A 17,500-nucleotide genomic window follows, 5' to 3' on the forward strand; every position below is an offset into this window, starting at 1 on the left:
CTATTGAGACAGCAGTAGATGATAGGATTGTACATGGTGTGTGTTCCTAGCACCTACCTGTTATTGAGACAGCAGTAGATGATAGATTGTACATGGTGTGTGTTCCTAGCAGCTACCTGTTATTGAGACAGCAGCAGATGATAGGATTGCACATGGTGTGTTCCTAGCTCCTACCTGCTATTGAGACAGCAGTAGATGATAGGATTGTACATGGTGTGTGTTCCTAGCTCCTACCTGTTATTGAGACAGCAGTAGATGATAGGATTGTACATGGTGTGTGTTCCTAGCACCTACCTGTTATTGAGACAGCAGTAGATGATAGGATTGTACATGGTGTGTGTTTCTAGCAGCTACCTGTTATTGAGACAGCAGCAGATTATAGGATTGTACATGGTGTGTGTTCCTAGCTCCTACCTGTTCTTGAGACAGCAGCAGATTATAGGTGTGTTTTCCTAGCTCCTGCCTGCTATTGAGACAGCAGCAGATGATAGGATGGTACATGGTGTGTGTTCCTAGCTCCTACCTGCTATTGATATAACAGCAGATGATATGATTGTACATGGTGTGTGTTCCTAGCACCTACCTGTTATTGAGACCACAGCAGATGATAGGATTGTACATGGTGTGTGTTCCTAGCACCTACCTGTTATTGAGACAGCAGCACATGATAGGTGTGTGTTCCTAGCTCCTACCTGCTATTGAGACAGTAGCAGATGATAGGATTGTACATGGTGTGTGTTCCTAGCTCCTACCTGTTATTGAGACAGCAGCAGATGATAGGTGTGTGTTCTTAGCTCCTACCTGCTATTGAGACAGCAGTAGATGATAGGATTGTAGATGGTGTGTGTTCCTAGCACCTACCTGTTATTGAGACAGCAGTAGATGATAGGATTGTACATGGTGTATGTTCCTAGCAGCTACCTGTTATTGAGACAGCAGCAGATGATAGGATGGTACATGGTGTGTGTTCCTAGCTCCTACCTGCTATTGAGACAACAGCAGATTATATGATTGTACATGGTGTGTGTTCCTAGCACCTACCTGTTATTGAGACAGCAGTAGATGATAGATTGTACATGGTGTGTGTTCCTAGCAGCTACCTGTTATTGAGACAGCAGCAGATTATAGGATTGTACATGGTGTGTGTTCCTAGCTCCTACCTGTTATTGAGACAGCAGTAGATGATAGGATTGTACATGGCGTGTGTTCCTAGCTCCTACCTGTTCTTGAGACAGCAGCAGATTATAGGTGTGTTTTCCTAGCTCCTGCCTGCTATTGAGACAGCAGCAGATGATAGGATGGTACATGGTGTGTGTTCCTAGCTCCTACCTGCTATTGAGACAGCAGTAGATGATAGGATTGTACATGGTGTGTGTTCCTAGCTCCTACCTGCTTTTGAGACAGCAGTAGATGATAGGATTGTACATGGTGTGTGTTCCTAGCTCCTACCTGCTATTGAGACAGCAGCAGATGATAGGATTGTACATGGTGTGTGTTCCTAGCTCCTACCTGCTATTGAGACAACAGTAGATGATAGGTGTGTGTTCCTATCTCCTACCTGCTATTGAGACAGCAGTAGATGATAGGATTGTACATGGTGGAGCTCATAGCCAGCCACAACACTGATAGATACACCTGTTGGATGAGAATAATTTATAATTAATTCTAAACAATAGTAATGACTGTATAGATAATCAGTGGTTGAATTGGGCCGGACCACGACGGTACTGAGTACCGGCACCTCCAATGTTCTAGTAAATGTTATTTGTCACATGCTTGATAAACAGCGGGAGACTAACAGTTAAATGCTTACTGACGGGCCCTTCCCAACAATGCAGAGAAAAAGAAAATAGAAAAATAATAAAAAGATAATAACATGAGGAATAAATACACAATAAGTAACGATAACCAGGCTATATACACAGGGTACCAGGCTATATATACACAGGGTACCAGGCTATATACACAGGGTACCAGGCTATATACACAGGGTACCAGGCTATATACACAGGGTACCAGGCTATATACACAGGGTACCAGGCTATATATACAGGGTACCAGGCTATATACACAGGGTACCAGGCTATATACACAGGGTACCAGGCTATATACACAGGGTACCAGGCTATATACACAGGGTACCAGGCTATATACACAGGGTACCAGGCTATATACACAGGTTACCAGGCTATATACACAGGGTACCAGGCTATATACACAGGGTACCAGGCTATATATACAGGGTACCAGGCTATATACACAGGGTACCAGGCTATATACACAGGGTACCAGGCTATATACACAGGGTACCAGGCTATATACACAGGGTACCAGGCTATATATACAGGGTACCAGGCTATATACACAGGGTACCAGGCTATATACACAGGGTACCAGGCTATATACACAGGGTACCAGGCTATATACACAGGGTACCAGGCTATATATACAGGGTACCAGGCTATATATACAGGGTACCAGGCTATATACACAGGGTACCAGGCTATATACACAGGGTACCAGGCTATATATACAGGGTACCAGGCTATATACACAGGGTACCAGGCTATATACACAGGGTACCAGGCTATATACACAGGGTACCAGGCTATATACACAGGGTACCAGGCTATATACACAGGGTACCAGGCTATATACACAGGGTACCAGGCTATATACACAGGGTACCAGGCTATATACACAGGGTACCAGGCTATATACACAGGGTACCAGGCTATATACACAGGGTACCAGGCTATATATACAGGGTACCAGGCTATATACACAGGGTACCAGGCTATATACACAGGGTACCAGGCTATATATACAGGGTACCAGGCTATATACACAGGGTACCAGGCTATATATACACAGGGTACCAGGCTATATACACAGGGTACCAGGCTATATATACACAGGGTACCAGGCTATATACACAGGGTACCAGGCTATATATACACAGGGTACCAGGCTATATACACAGGGTACCAGGCTATATATACACAGGGTACCAGGCTATATACACAGGGTACCAGGCTATATACACAGGGTACCAGGCTATATACACAGGGTACCAGGCTATATACACAGGGTACCAGGCTATATACACAGGGTACCAGGCTATATACACAGGGTACCAGGCTACTGATATACACAGGGTACCAGGCTATATATACACAGGGTACCAGGCTATATACACAGGGTACCAGGCTATATACACAGGGTACCAGGCTATATACACAGGGTACCAGGCTATATACACAGGGTACCAGGCTATATACACAGGGTACCAGGCTATATACACAGGGTACCAGGCTATATACACAGGGTACCAGGCTATATACACAGGGTACCAGGCTATATACACAGGGTACCAGGCTATATACACAGGGTACCAGGCTATATACACAGGGTACCAGGCTATATACACAGGGTACCAGGCTATATATACAGGGTACCAGGCTATATATACAGGGTACCAGGCTATATACACAGGGTACCAGGCTATATACACAGGGTACCAGGCTATATACACAGGGTACCAGGCTATATACACAGGGTACCAGGCTATATATACAGGGTACCAGGCTATATATACAGGGTACCAGGCTATATACACAGGGTACCAGGCTATATACACAGGGTACCAGGCTATATATACAGGGTACCAGGCTATATACACAGGGTACCAGGCTATATATACAGGGTACCAGGCTATATATCACAGGGTACCAGGCTATATACACAGGGTACCAGGCTATATATACAGGGTACCAGGCTATATACACAGGGTACCAGGCTATATATACACAGGGTACCAGGCTATATACACAGGGTACCAGGCTATATACACAGGGTACCAGGCTATATATACAGGGTACCAGGCTATATATACACAGGGTACCAGGCTATATACACAGGGTACCAGGCTATATACACAGGGTACCAGGCTATATATACACAGGGTACCAGGCTATATACACAGGGTACCAGGCTATATACACAGGGTACCAGGCTATATACACAGGGTACCAGGCTATATACACAGGGTACCAGGCTATATACACAGGGTACCAGGCTATATACACAGGGTACCAGGCTATATACACAGGGTACCAGGCTATATACACAGGGTACCAGGCTATATACACAGGGTACCAGGCTATATACACAGGGTACCAGGCTATATATCACAGGGTACCAGGCTATATATACACAGGGTACCAGGCTATATACACAGGGTACCAGGCTATATACACAGGGTACCAGGCTATATATACACAGGGTACCAGGCTATATACACAGGGTACCAGGCTATATACACAGGGTACCAGGCTATATATACACAGGGTACCAGGCTATATACACAGGGTACCAGGCTATATATCACAGGGTACCAGGCTATATACACAGGGTACCAGGCTATATACACAGGGTACCAGGCTATATATACACAGGGTACCAGGCTATATACACAGGGTACCAGGCTATATACACAGGGTACCAGGCTATATATACAGGGTACCAGGCTATATATACAGGGTACCAGGCTATATACACAGGGTACCAGGCTATATACACAGGGTACCAGGCTATATACACAGGGTACCAGGCTATATACACAGGGTACCAGGCTATATACACAGGGTACCAGGCTATATACACAGGGTACCAGGCTATATATACAGGGTACCAGGCTATATATACAGGGTACCAGGCTATATACACAGGGTACCAGGTTATATACACAGGGTACCAGGCTATATACACAGGGTACCAGGCTATATACACAGGGTACCAGGCTATATACACAGGGTACCAGGCTATATATACAGGGTACCAGGCTATATATACAGGGTACCAGGCTATATACACAGGGTACCAGGCTATATATACACAGGGTACCAGGCTATATACACAGGGTACCAGGCTATATATACACAGGGTACCAGGCTATATACACAGGGTACCAGGCTATATATACACAGGGTACCAGGCTATATACACAGGGTACCAGGCTATATATACACAGGGTACCAGGCTATATACACAGGGTACCAGGCTATATACACAGGGTACCAGGCTATATACACAGGGTACCAGGCTATATACACAGGGTACCAGGCTATATACACAGGGTACCAGGCTATATACACAGGGTACCAGGCTATATATACAGGGTACCAGGCTATATACACAGGGTACCAGGCTATATACACAGGGTACCAGGCTATATACACAGGGTACCAGGCTATATACACAGGGTACCAGGCTATATACACAGGGTACCAGGCTATATACACAGGGTACCAGGCTATATACACAGGGTACCAGGCTATATACACAGGGTACCAGGCTATATACACAGGGTACCAGGCTATATACACAGGGTACCAGGCTATATACACAGGGTACCAGGCTATATACACAGGGTACCAGGCTATATACACAGGGTACCAGGCTATATACACAGGGTACCAGGCTATATACACAGGGTACCAGGCTATATACACAGGGTACCAGGCTATATATACAGGGTACCAGGCTATATATACAGGGTACCAGGCTATATACACAGGGTACCAGGCTATATACACAGGGTACCAGGCTATATACACAGGGTACCAGGCTATATACACAGGGTACCAGGCTATATATACAGGGTACCAGGCTATATATACAGGGTACCAGGCTATATACACAGGGTACCAGGCTATATACACAGGGTACCAGGCTATATATACAGGGTACCAGGCTATATACACAGGGTACCAGGCTATATATACAGGGTACCAGGCTATATATACACAGGGTACCAGGCTATATACACAGGGTACCAGGCTATATACACAGGGTACCAGGCTATATACACAGGGTACCAGGCTATATATACACAGGGTACCAGGCTATATACACAGGGTACCAGGCTATATACACAGGGTACCAGGCTATATACACAGGGTACCAGGCTATATATACACAGGGTACCAGGCTATATACACAGGGTACCAGGCTATATACACAGGGTACCAGGCTATATACACAGGGTACCAGGCTATATACACAGGGTACCAGGCTATATACACAGGGTACCAGGCTATATACACAGGGTACCAGGCTATATACACAGGGTACCAGGCTATATACACAGGGTACCAGGCTATATACACAGGGTACCAGGCTATATACACAGGGTACCAGGCTATATATACAGGGTACCAGGCTATATACACAGGGTACCAGGCTATATACACAGGGTACCAGGCTATATACACAGGGTACCAGGCTATATACACAGGGTACCAGGCTATATATACACAGGGTACCAGGCTATATATACACAGGGTACCAGGCTATATACACAGGGTACCAGGCTATATACACAGGGTACCAGGCTATATATACACAGGGTACCAGGCTATATACACAGGGTACCAGGCTATATACACAGGGTACCAGGCTATATATACACAGGGTACCAGGCTATATACACAGGGTACCAGGCTATATATACAGGGTACCAGGCTATATACACAGGGTACCAGGCTATATATACAGGGTACCAGGCTATATATACACAGGGTACCAGGCTATATATACACAGGGTACCAGGCTATATACACAGGGTACCAGGCTATATATACACAGGGTACCAGGCTATATATACAGGGTACCAGGCTATATACACAGGGTACCAGGCTATATACACAGGGTACCAGGCTATATACACAGGTTACCAGGCTATATACACAGGGTACCAGGCTATATACACAGGGTACCAGGTTATATACACAGGGTACCAGGCTATATACACAGGGTACCAGGCTATATACACAGGGTACCAGGCTATATACACAGGGTACCAGGCTATATACACAGGGTACCAGGATATATACACAGGGTACCAGGCTATATATACAGGGTACCAGGCTATATATACACAGGGTACCAGGCTATATACACAGGGTACCAGGCTATATATACAGGGTACCAGGCTATATATACACAGGGTACCAGGCTATATACACAGGGTACCAGGCTATATATACAGGGTACCAGGCTATATATACACAGGGTACCAGGCTATATACACAGGGTACCAGGCTATATACACAGGGTACCAGGCTATATACACAGGGTACCAGGCTATATACACAGGGTACCAGGCTATATACACAGGGTACCAGGATATATACACAGGGTACCAGGCTATATACACAGGGTACCAGGCTATATATACAGGGTACCAGGCTATATATACACAGGGTACCAGGCTATATATACAGGGTACCAGGCTATATACACAGGGTACCAGGCTATATACACAGGGTACCAGGCTATATACACAGGGTACCAGGTTATATACACAGGGTACCAGGCTATATACACAGGGTACCAGGCTATATACACAGGGTACCAGGCTATATACACAGGGTACCAGGCTATATATCACAGGGTACCAGGCTATATACACAGGGTACCAGGCTATATACACAGGGTACCAGGCTATATACACAGGGTACCAGGCTATATACACAGGGTACCAGGCTATATACACAGGGTACCAGGATATATACACAGGGTACCAGGCTATATACACAGGGTACCAGGATATATACACAGGGTACCAGGCTATATACACAGGGTACCAGGCTATATACACAGGGTACCAGGCTATATATACACAGGGTACCAGGCTATATATACAGGGTACCAGGCTATATACACAGGGTACCAGGCTATATACACAGGGTACCAGGCTATATACACAGGGTACCAGGCTATATATACACAGGGTACCAGGCTATATACACAGGGTACCAGTACTGAGTAATGATAACCAGGCTATATACACAGGGTACCAGGCTATATACACAGGGTACCAGGCTATATACACAGGGTACCAGGCTATATACACAGGGTACCAGGCTATATACACAGGGTACCAGGCTATATATACACAGGGTACCAGGCTATATATACAGGGTACCAGGCTATATATCACAGGGTACCAGGCTATATACACAGGGTACCAGGCTATATACACAGGTTACCAGGCTATATACACAGGGTACCAGGATATATACACAGGGTACCAGGCTATATACACAGGGTACCAGGATATATACACAGGGTACCAGGCTATATACACAGGGTACCAGTACTGAGTAATGATAACCAGGCTATATACACAGGGTACCAGGCTATATACACAGGGTACCAGGCTATATACACAGGGTACCAGGCTATATACACAGGGTACCAGGCTATATACACAGGGTACCAGGCTATATATACACAGGGTACCAGGCTATATATACAGGGTACCAGGCTATATACACAGGGTACCAGGCTATATACACAGGGTACCAGGCTATATACACAGGTTACCAGGCTATATACACAGGGTACCAGGATATATACACAGGGTACCAGGCTATATACACAGGGTACCAGGCTATATACACAGGGTACCAGGCTATATACACAGGGTACCAGGCTATATACACAGGGTACCAGTACTGAGTAATGATAACCAGGCTATATACACAGGGTACCAGGCTATATACACAGGGTACCAGGCTATATACACAGGGTACCAGGCTATATACACAGGGTACCAGGCTATATACACAGGGTACCAGGCTATATACACAGGGTACCAGGCTATATACACAGGGTACCAGGCTATATACACAGGGTACCAGGCTATATACACAGGGTACCAGTACTGAGTAATGATAACCAGGTTATATACAGGTATCAGGTAATTGAGGTGTATGTGTAACTAGGAATAAATGGACAGGTAGTAAACAGCAGCATCAGTGTAATGTAATGAGATGAGTGAAAAGAGAATGCAGATATTCCAGTTAGTTAAATAGTTAACCAAATAAACCAACCATTTAACTAACTATTTAACTAACCATTTAGCAATTAACTATTTAGAAGCTGTTAAGGGTCCTGTTGGGTGCATCAGTACCGCTGGCCGTCCTTCCCCCATCCTGGTGATGTACTGGGCCTACCGTCTTTAGCGCCTTGCAGCCAGATGTCAAGCAGTTGCCATACCAAACGGTGATCGAGCAAGTCAACATGCTTTTCATAGACACAGCTGAAGAACCTTTTTGAGGATCTGAGGACACATGCCAAATATTTTCAGCCTCCTGAAAAGGGAAGAGGTGTTGTTTATGCCTTCTCCATGGTCCAAACACACCAAGACGGTCGTGAAGAGGGCACGACAAAACCTATTCCCCCTCAGGAGACTGAAAAGATTTGGCATGGGTCCTCAGATCCTCAAAAGGTTCTACAGCTGCACCATCGAGAGCATCCTGACGGGTTGCATCACTGCCTGGTATGGCAGCTGCTCGGCCTCCGACCGCAAGGCACTACAGAGGGTAATGCGAACGGCCCAGTACATCATTGGGGCCAAGCTTCCTGCCATCCAGGACCTCTATACCAGGCGGTGTCAGAGGAAGGCCCTAAAAATTGTCAAAGACTTCAGCCACCGTAGTCACAGACTGTTCTCTCTGCTACCGCACGGCAAGCGGTATCGGAGCACCAAGTCTAGGTCCAAGAGGCTTCTAAACAGCTTCTAGCCCCCAAGCCATAAGACTCCTGAACATCTAGTCAAATGACTACCCAGACTACTTGCATTGCCCCCACCCCTCTCTTTTACGCTGCTGCTACTCTCTGTTATTATCTATGCATAGTCACTTTGAAAACTCTACCTACATGTACATATTACCTCAATTACCTCGACACCGGTGCCCCCGCACATTGACTCTGTACCGGTAGCCCCTGTATATAGCCTCCACATTGACTCTGTATCGGTACCCCCTGTATATAGCCTCCACATTGACTCTGTATCGGTACCCCCTGTCTATAGCCTCCACATTGACTCTGTACCGTAACACCCTGTATATAGCCTCCACATTGACTCTGTACCGGTACCCCCTGTATATAGCCTCCACATTGACTCTGTACCGTAATACCCTGTATATAGCCTCCACATTGACTCTGTACCGGTACCCCCTGTATGTAGCCTCCGCATTGACTCTGTACCGGTACCCCCTGTATGTAGCCTCCGCATTGACTCTGTACCGGTACCTCCTGTATATAGCCTCCGCATTGACTCTGTACCGGTACCCCCTGTATATAGCCTCCACATTGACTCTGTACCGGTACCCCCTGTATATAGCCTCCACATTGACTCTGTACCGGTACCCCCTGTATATAGCCTCCACATTGACTCTGTACCGGTACCCCCTGTATATAGCCTCCACATTGACTCTGTACCGGTACCCCCTGTATATAGCCTCCACATTGACTCTGTACCGGTACCCCCTGTATATAGCCTCCACATTGACTCTGTACCGGTACCCCCTGTATATAGCCTCCACATTGACTCTGTACCGGTACCCCCTGTATATAGCCTCCACATTGACTCTGTACCGGTACCCCCTGTATATAGCCTCCACATTGACTCTGTACCGGTACCCCCTGTATATAGCCTCCACATTGACTCTGTACCGGTACCCCCTGTATATAGCCTCCACATTGACTCTGTACCGGTACCCCCTGTATATAGCCTCCACATTGACTCTGTACCGGTACCCCCTGTATATAGCCTCCACATTGACTCTGTACCGGTACCCCCTGTATATAGCCTCCACATTGACTCTGTACCGGTACCCCCTGTATATAGCCTCCACATTGACTCTGTACCGGTACCCCCTGTATATAGCCTCCACATTGACTCTGTACCGGTACCCCCTGTATATAGCCTCCACATTGACTCTGTACCGGTACCCCCTGTATATAGCCTCCACATTGACTCTGTACCGGTACCCCCTGTATATAGCCTCCACATTGACTCTGTACCGGTACCCCCTGTATATAGCCTCCACATTGACTCTGTACCGTAATACCCTGTATATAGCCTCCACATTGACTCTGTACCGTAATACCCTGTATATAGCCTCCACATTGACTCTGTACCGTAATACCCTGTATATAGCCTCCACATTGACTCTGTACCGGTACACCCTGTATATAGCCTACACATTGACTCTGTACCGGTACACCCTGTATATAGCCTCCACATTGACTCTGTACCGGTACCCCCGGTATATAGCCTCCACATTGACTCTGTACCGGTACCCCCTGTATATAGCCTCCACATTGACTCTGTACCGTAATACCCTGTATATAGCCTCCACATTGACTCTGTATCGGTACTCCCCTGTATATAGCCTCCACATTGACTCTGTATCGGTACTCCCCTGTATATAGCCTCCACATTGACTCTGTATCGGTACCCCCTGTATATAGCCTCCACATTGACTCTGTATCGGTACCCCCTGTATATAGCCTCCACATTGACTCTGTACCGGTACCCCCTGTATATAGCCTCCACATTGACTCTGTACCGTAATACCCTGTATATAGCCTCCACATTGACTCTGTACCGTAATACCCTGTATATAGCCTCCACATTGACTCTGTACCGTAATACCCTGTATATAGCCTCCACATTGACTCTGTACCGGTACACCCTGTATATAGCCTACACATTGACTCTGTACCGTAATACCCTGTATATAGCCTCCACATTGACTCTGTACCGTAATACCCTGTATATAGCCTCCACATTGACTCTGTACCATAATACCCTGTATATAGCCTCCACATTGACTCTGTATCGGTACTCCCCTGTATATAGCCTCCACATTGACTCTGTATCGGTACTCCCCTGTATATAGCCTCCACATTGACTCTGTATCGGTACCCCCTGTATATAGCCTCCACATTGACTCTGTACCGTAATACCCTGTATATAGCCTCCACATTGACTCTGTACCGTAATACCCTGTATATAGCCTCCACATTGACTCTGTACCGTAATACCCTGTATATAGCCTCCACATTGACTCTGTACCGGTACCCCCTGTATATAGTCTCGCTATTGTTATTTTACTGCTGCTCTTTAATCACTTGTTACTTTTATTTCTTATTCTTATACGTATTTTAAACAGCATTGTTGGTTAAAAGCTTGTAAGTAATCATTACACTGTAAGGTCTACACCTGTTGTTTTCGGCGCATGTGACACATAACATTTGATTTGATTTGATTCATGACTGTGTTTGGTGTGTATGGATTATGTTAATTCCTTAGTGATGTGGACACCGAGGAAATTGAAGCTCTCGACTCGCTCCACTGCAGCCCGGTCAATTTGGACGGGGGCACGCTCGGCACTCCATTTCCTGCAGTCCACTTGCTGACATTGAGGGAGAAGTTGTTGTCCTGGCAACACACCGCCAGTTCTCTGGCTTCCTCCCTATAGGCCGTCTCATCACAGTTGGGGATCAGGTCTCTATCACTGTCGTGTCGTCAGCAAACTTAATGATGGTGTTTGAGTGGGTGAACAGGGAGTACAGGAGGGGACTAAGCATGCACCCCTGAGGGGTCCCCGTGTTGACGGTCCGTATTGAGGGGTGCCCCTACCACCTGGGGGCGGCCCACCAGGTACAGGAGGGGACTAAGCATGCACCCCTGAGGGGCCCCCGTGTTGACGGTCCGTGTTGAGGGGCTGGCCACCAGGAAGTCCAGGATCCAGTTGCAGAGGGAGGTGTTTAATCCCAGGATCCTTAGCTTACTGATGAGCTTTGTGGGCACTATGGTGTTGAACGCTGAGCTGTAGTCAATGAACAGCATTCTCACGTAGGTGTTACTTTGGTCCAGGTGTGAAAGGGCGGCGTGGAGTGCAAATGAGATTGCATCATCTGTGGATCTGTTGGTGTGGTATTTGAATTGGAGTGGGTCTAGGGTTTCTGGGATGATGATGGTGTTGATCTGAGCCATGACCAGCCTTTCAAAGTATTTTGTGGCTTCTGATTTGAGTGCTACGGGTCGTTAGTCATTTAGACAGGTTACCTTGGTGTTCTTGGACACAGGGACTATGGTGGTCTGCTTGAAACATGTAGGCATTACAGACTGGATCAAGGAGAGGTTGAACATGTCAAGGAAGACACTTGCCAGCTGGTCAGGGCATACTCTGAGCTTTCGTCCTGGTAATCCGTCTGGCCCTGCAGCCATGTGAATGTTAACCTGTTGGGTCTAGGGGGCAGCATTTGCACGTCTGGATAAAAAAAATGTACCCGATTTAATCTGGTTACTAATCCTACCCAGTAACTAGAATATGCATATACTTATTATATATGGATAGAAAACACTCTAAAGTTTCTAAAACTGTTTGAATGGTGTCTGTGAGTATAACAGAACTCATTTGGCAGGCAAAACCCTGAGACATTTTCTGACAGGAAGTGGATACCTGATGTGTTGTATTGACTTTAAACCTATCCCATTGAAAAACACAGGGGCTTAGGAATATTTTGGCACTTCCTATTGCTTCCACTAGATGTCACCAGCCTTTACAAAGTGTTTTGAGTCTTCTGGAGGGAGATCTGACCGAACAAGAGCCATGGAACGATGATGTCCCATTAGACACCTGGCGCGCGAGTTCATGTTGGGTACCCTCGTTCCAATACGTTATAAAAGAGTATGCATTCGTCCACCTTGAATATTATTCATGTTCTGGTTAAAAAAGGCCCTAATGATTTATGCTATACAACGTTTGACATGTTTGAACGAACGGAAATATATTTTTTCCCCTCGTTCATGACGAGAAGTCCGGCTGGCTTACATCATGTGCTAACGAGACGGAGATTTTTGGACATAAATGATGAGCTTTTTTGAACAAAACTACATTCGTTATGGACCTGTGATACCTGGAAGTGACATCTGATGAAGAGAATCAAAGGTAATGGATTATTTACATAGTATTTTCGATTTTAGATCTCCCCAACATGACGTCTAGTCTGTATCGCAACGCGTATTTTTCTGGGCGCAGTGCTCAGATTATTGCAAAGTGTGATTTCCCAGTAAGGTTATTTTTAAATCTGGCAAGTTGATTGCGTTCAAGAGATGTAAATCTATAATTCTTTAAATGACAATATAATATTTTACCAATGTTTTCTAATTTTAATTATTTAATTTGTGACGCTGACTTGACTGCCGGTTATTGGAGGGAAACGATTTCCTCAACATCAATGCCATAGTAAAACGCTGTTTTTGGATATAAATATGAACTTGATAGAACTAAAAATGCATGCATTGTCTAACATAATGTCCTAGGAGTGTCATCTGATGGAGATTGTAAAAGGTTAGTGCATCATTTTAGCTGGTTTTATGGTTTTGGTGACCCTGTCTTTGACTTGACAAAACATTACACACAACTCTTGTAAATGTACTGTCCTAACATACTCTAAATATATGCTTTCGCCGTAAAACCTTTTTGACATCGTAAAACGTGGTTAGATTAAGGAGATGTTTATCTTTCAAATGGTGTAAAATAGTTGTATTTTTGAAAAATTTGAATTTTGACATTTATTTGGATTCAAATTTGCCGCTCTTGAAATGCACCTGCTGTTGATGGAGTGCACCACGGGTGGCACGCTAGCGTCCCACCTAGCCCCAAGAGGTTAACCTGTTTAAAGTTCTTACATCGGAACAGCTGGTCCGGATTAGTGTCCCGGTCCTTGAAAGCGGAAGCTTTAGCCTTTAGCTCAGAGCAGATGTTGCCTGTAACCCATGGCTTCTGGTTGGGATATGTACGTACGATCACTGTGGGGACAACGTCGTCGACGCATGTATTCAAGAAGTTTGTGACTGATGTGGTAAATTACTCAAAGCCATCTGTGCTAGCGAAAAAGTCCTGTAGCTTAGCATCCGCTTCAACAGACCACTTCCGTATTGAGCGGGTCATTGGTACTTCCTGTTCTCTTGTAAGCACCAATCATGAGGATAGAGTTATGGTCAGATTTGCCAAATGGAGGGCGAGTGAGAGCTTTGTACGTGTTTCTGTGTGTGGAGTAAAGGTGGTCTAGAGTTTTTTCACCTCTAGTTGCAAAGGTGGCACGCTGGGAAAAATGAGGTAAAATGGATTTCAGTTTCCCTGCATTGAAATCACCGGCCACTAGGAGCGCCGCCTCTGAATTAGCACTTTTTTTGTTTGCTTATGGCCTTATACAGCTAGTTGAGTCTGGTCTTACTGACAGCATCAGTTTGTGGTGGTAAATAGACAGCTAAGAAAAATGTAGTAATAGTTCTGCTAGTCTGGCTGATAGGAACGAAGTTCACCCAGTTTGATCTCCAGCACATTCGCCAACATTAAAAAAGGACGGTCTATTTTGTTCATCCAGGTTAGGAGGCTGCCATGGCCTTATTGGACCCGTTGGACCTGACTCTGTTGGACCGGACTCTGTTGAACCGGACTCTATTGGACCTGACTCTGTTGAACAGTCTGTCGGGCCTGACTCTGTTGGACCTGACTCTATTGGACCTGACTCTGTTGGACCTGACTCTGTTGGACCGGACTCTATTGGACCTGACTCTGTTGGACCTGACTCTGTTGGACCTGACTCTGTTGGACCGGACTCTGTTGAACCGGACTCTATTGGACCTGACTCTGTTGAACAGTCTGTCGGGCCTGACTCTGTTGGACCTGACTCTATTGGACCTGACTCTGTTGGACCTGACTCTATTGGACCTGACTCTGTTGGACCTGACTCTATTGGACCTGACTCTGTTGAACAGTCTGTCGGGCCTGACTCTGTTGGACCTGACACTATTGGACCTGACTCTGTTGGACCTGACTCTATTGGACCTGACTCTGTTGAACAGTCTGTCGGGCCTGACTCTGTTGGACCTGACTCTATTGGACCTGACTCTGTTGGACCTGACTCTATTGGACCTGACTCTGTTGGACCTGACTCTATTGGACCTGACTCTGTTGAACAGTCTGTCGGGCCTGACTCTGTTGGACCTGACTCTGTTGGACCTGACTCTATTGGACCTGACTCTATTGGACCTGACTCTGTTGAACAGTCTGTCGGGCCTGACTCTGTTGGACCTGACTCTATTGGACCTGACTCTATTGGACCTGACTCTGTTGGACAGTCTGTTGGACCTGACTCTGTTGAACCGGACTCTATTGGACCTGACTCTATTGGACCTGACTCTGTTGAACAGTCTGTCGGGCCTGACTCTGTTGGACCTGACTCTGTTGGACCTGACTCTATTGGACCTGACTCTGTTGGACCTGACTCTGTTGAACCGGACTCTATTGGACCTGACTCTGTTGAACAGTCTGTCGGGCCTGACTCTGTTGGACCTGACTCTATTGGACCTGACTCTATTGGACCTGACTCTATTGAACAGATAGCTGCAGACAGACAGACAGACAGACAGACAGACAGACAGACAGACAGACAGACAGACAGACAGACCTGTGTAGGGTTGAGATAGCTGCAGACAGACAGACAGACAGTATAGATAATCAGACAGACAGTGCAGGCAGGCAGGCAGGCAGGCAGGCAGACAGTATAGATAATCAGACAGACAGACAGACAGACAGACAGACAGTATAGATAATCAGACAGACAGACAGACAGTATAGATAATCAGACAGACAGACAGACAGACAGACAGACAGACAGACAGACAGACAGACAGTATAGATAATCAGACAGACAGACAGACAGACAGACAGTATAGATAATCAGACACAGACAGACAGACAGACAGTATAGATAATCAGACAGACAGACAGACAGACAGACAGACAGGTGTAAAGGACAGACAGACAGACCGACCGACCGACCGACCGACCGACCGACCGACCGACAGTATAGCTAATCAGACAGACAGACAGACAGACAGACCTGTGTAGGGTTGAGATAGCTGCAGACAGACAGACAGACAGACAGACAGACAGACAGACAGACAGACAGTATAGATAATCAGACAGACAGACAGACAGACAGACAGACAGTATAGATAATCAGACAGACAGACAGACAGACAGACAGACAGTATAGCGAATATGACAGACAGACAGACAGACAGACCTGTGTAGGGTTGAGATAGCTGCAGACAGACAGACAGACAGACAGACAGACAGACAGAGACAGACCTGTGTAGGGTTGAGATAGCTGCAGACAGACAGACAGACAGACAGACAGACAGACAGACAGACAGACAGACCTGTGTAGGGTTGAGATAGCTGCAGACAGACAGACAGACAGTTTAGATAATCAGACGGACAGAAAGACAGACAGACAGTATAGATAAACAGACAGACAGACAGACAGACAGACAGTTTAGATAATCAAACAGACAGACAGACAGACAGACAGACAGTATAGCTAATCAGACAGACAGACAGACAGACAGACAGACAGACAGACAGACAGACAGACAGACAGACAGACAGACCTGTGTAGGGTTGAGATAGCTGCAGACAGACAGACAGACAGACAGACAGACAGACAGACAGACAGACAGACAGAGACAGACCTGTGTAGGGTTGAGATAGCTGCAGACAGACAGACAGACAGACAGACAGACAGACAGACAGACAGACAGACCTGTGTAGGGTTGAGA

The 17,500-nt window shown here is 46.1% G+C and overlaps 1 protein-coding gene across 1 annotated transcript in view; it reads right to left on the bottom strand.

Annotated features, from left to right (window-relative positions):
* Nucleotides 1-17,500, bottom strand: part of LOC106592125 (neuromedin-K receptor) — a 29,372-nt gene that overhangs the window by 1,692 nt on the left and 10,180 nt on the right. Inside the window, exon 5 of the mRNA XM_082977261.1 lies at nt 1,559-1,635. Within this exon, the coding sequence (XP_082833387.1) occupies nt 1,559-1,635 (77 nt within the window). The remainder of the gene's footprint in view (nt 1-1,558; nt 1,636-17,500) is intronic.

Source organism: Salmo salar, chromosome 07 (assembly GCF_965601325.2).
Source record: "Salmo salar chromosome 07, fSalSal1, whole genome shotgun sequence".
NCBI classification, from domain to species: domain Eukaryota; kingdom Metazoa; phylum Chordata; class Actinopteri; order Salmoniformes; family Salmonidae; genus Salmo; species Salmo salar.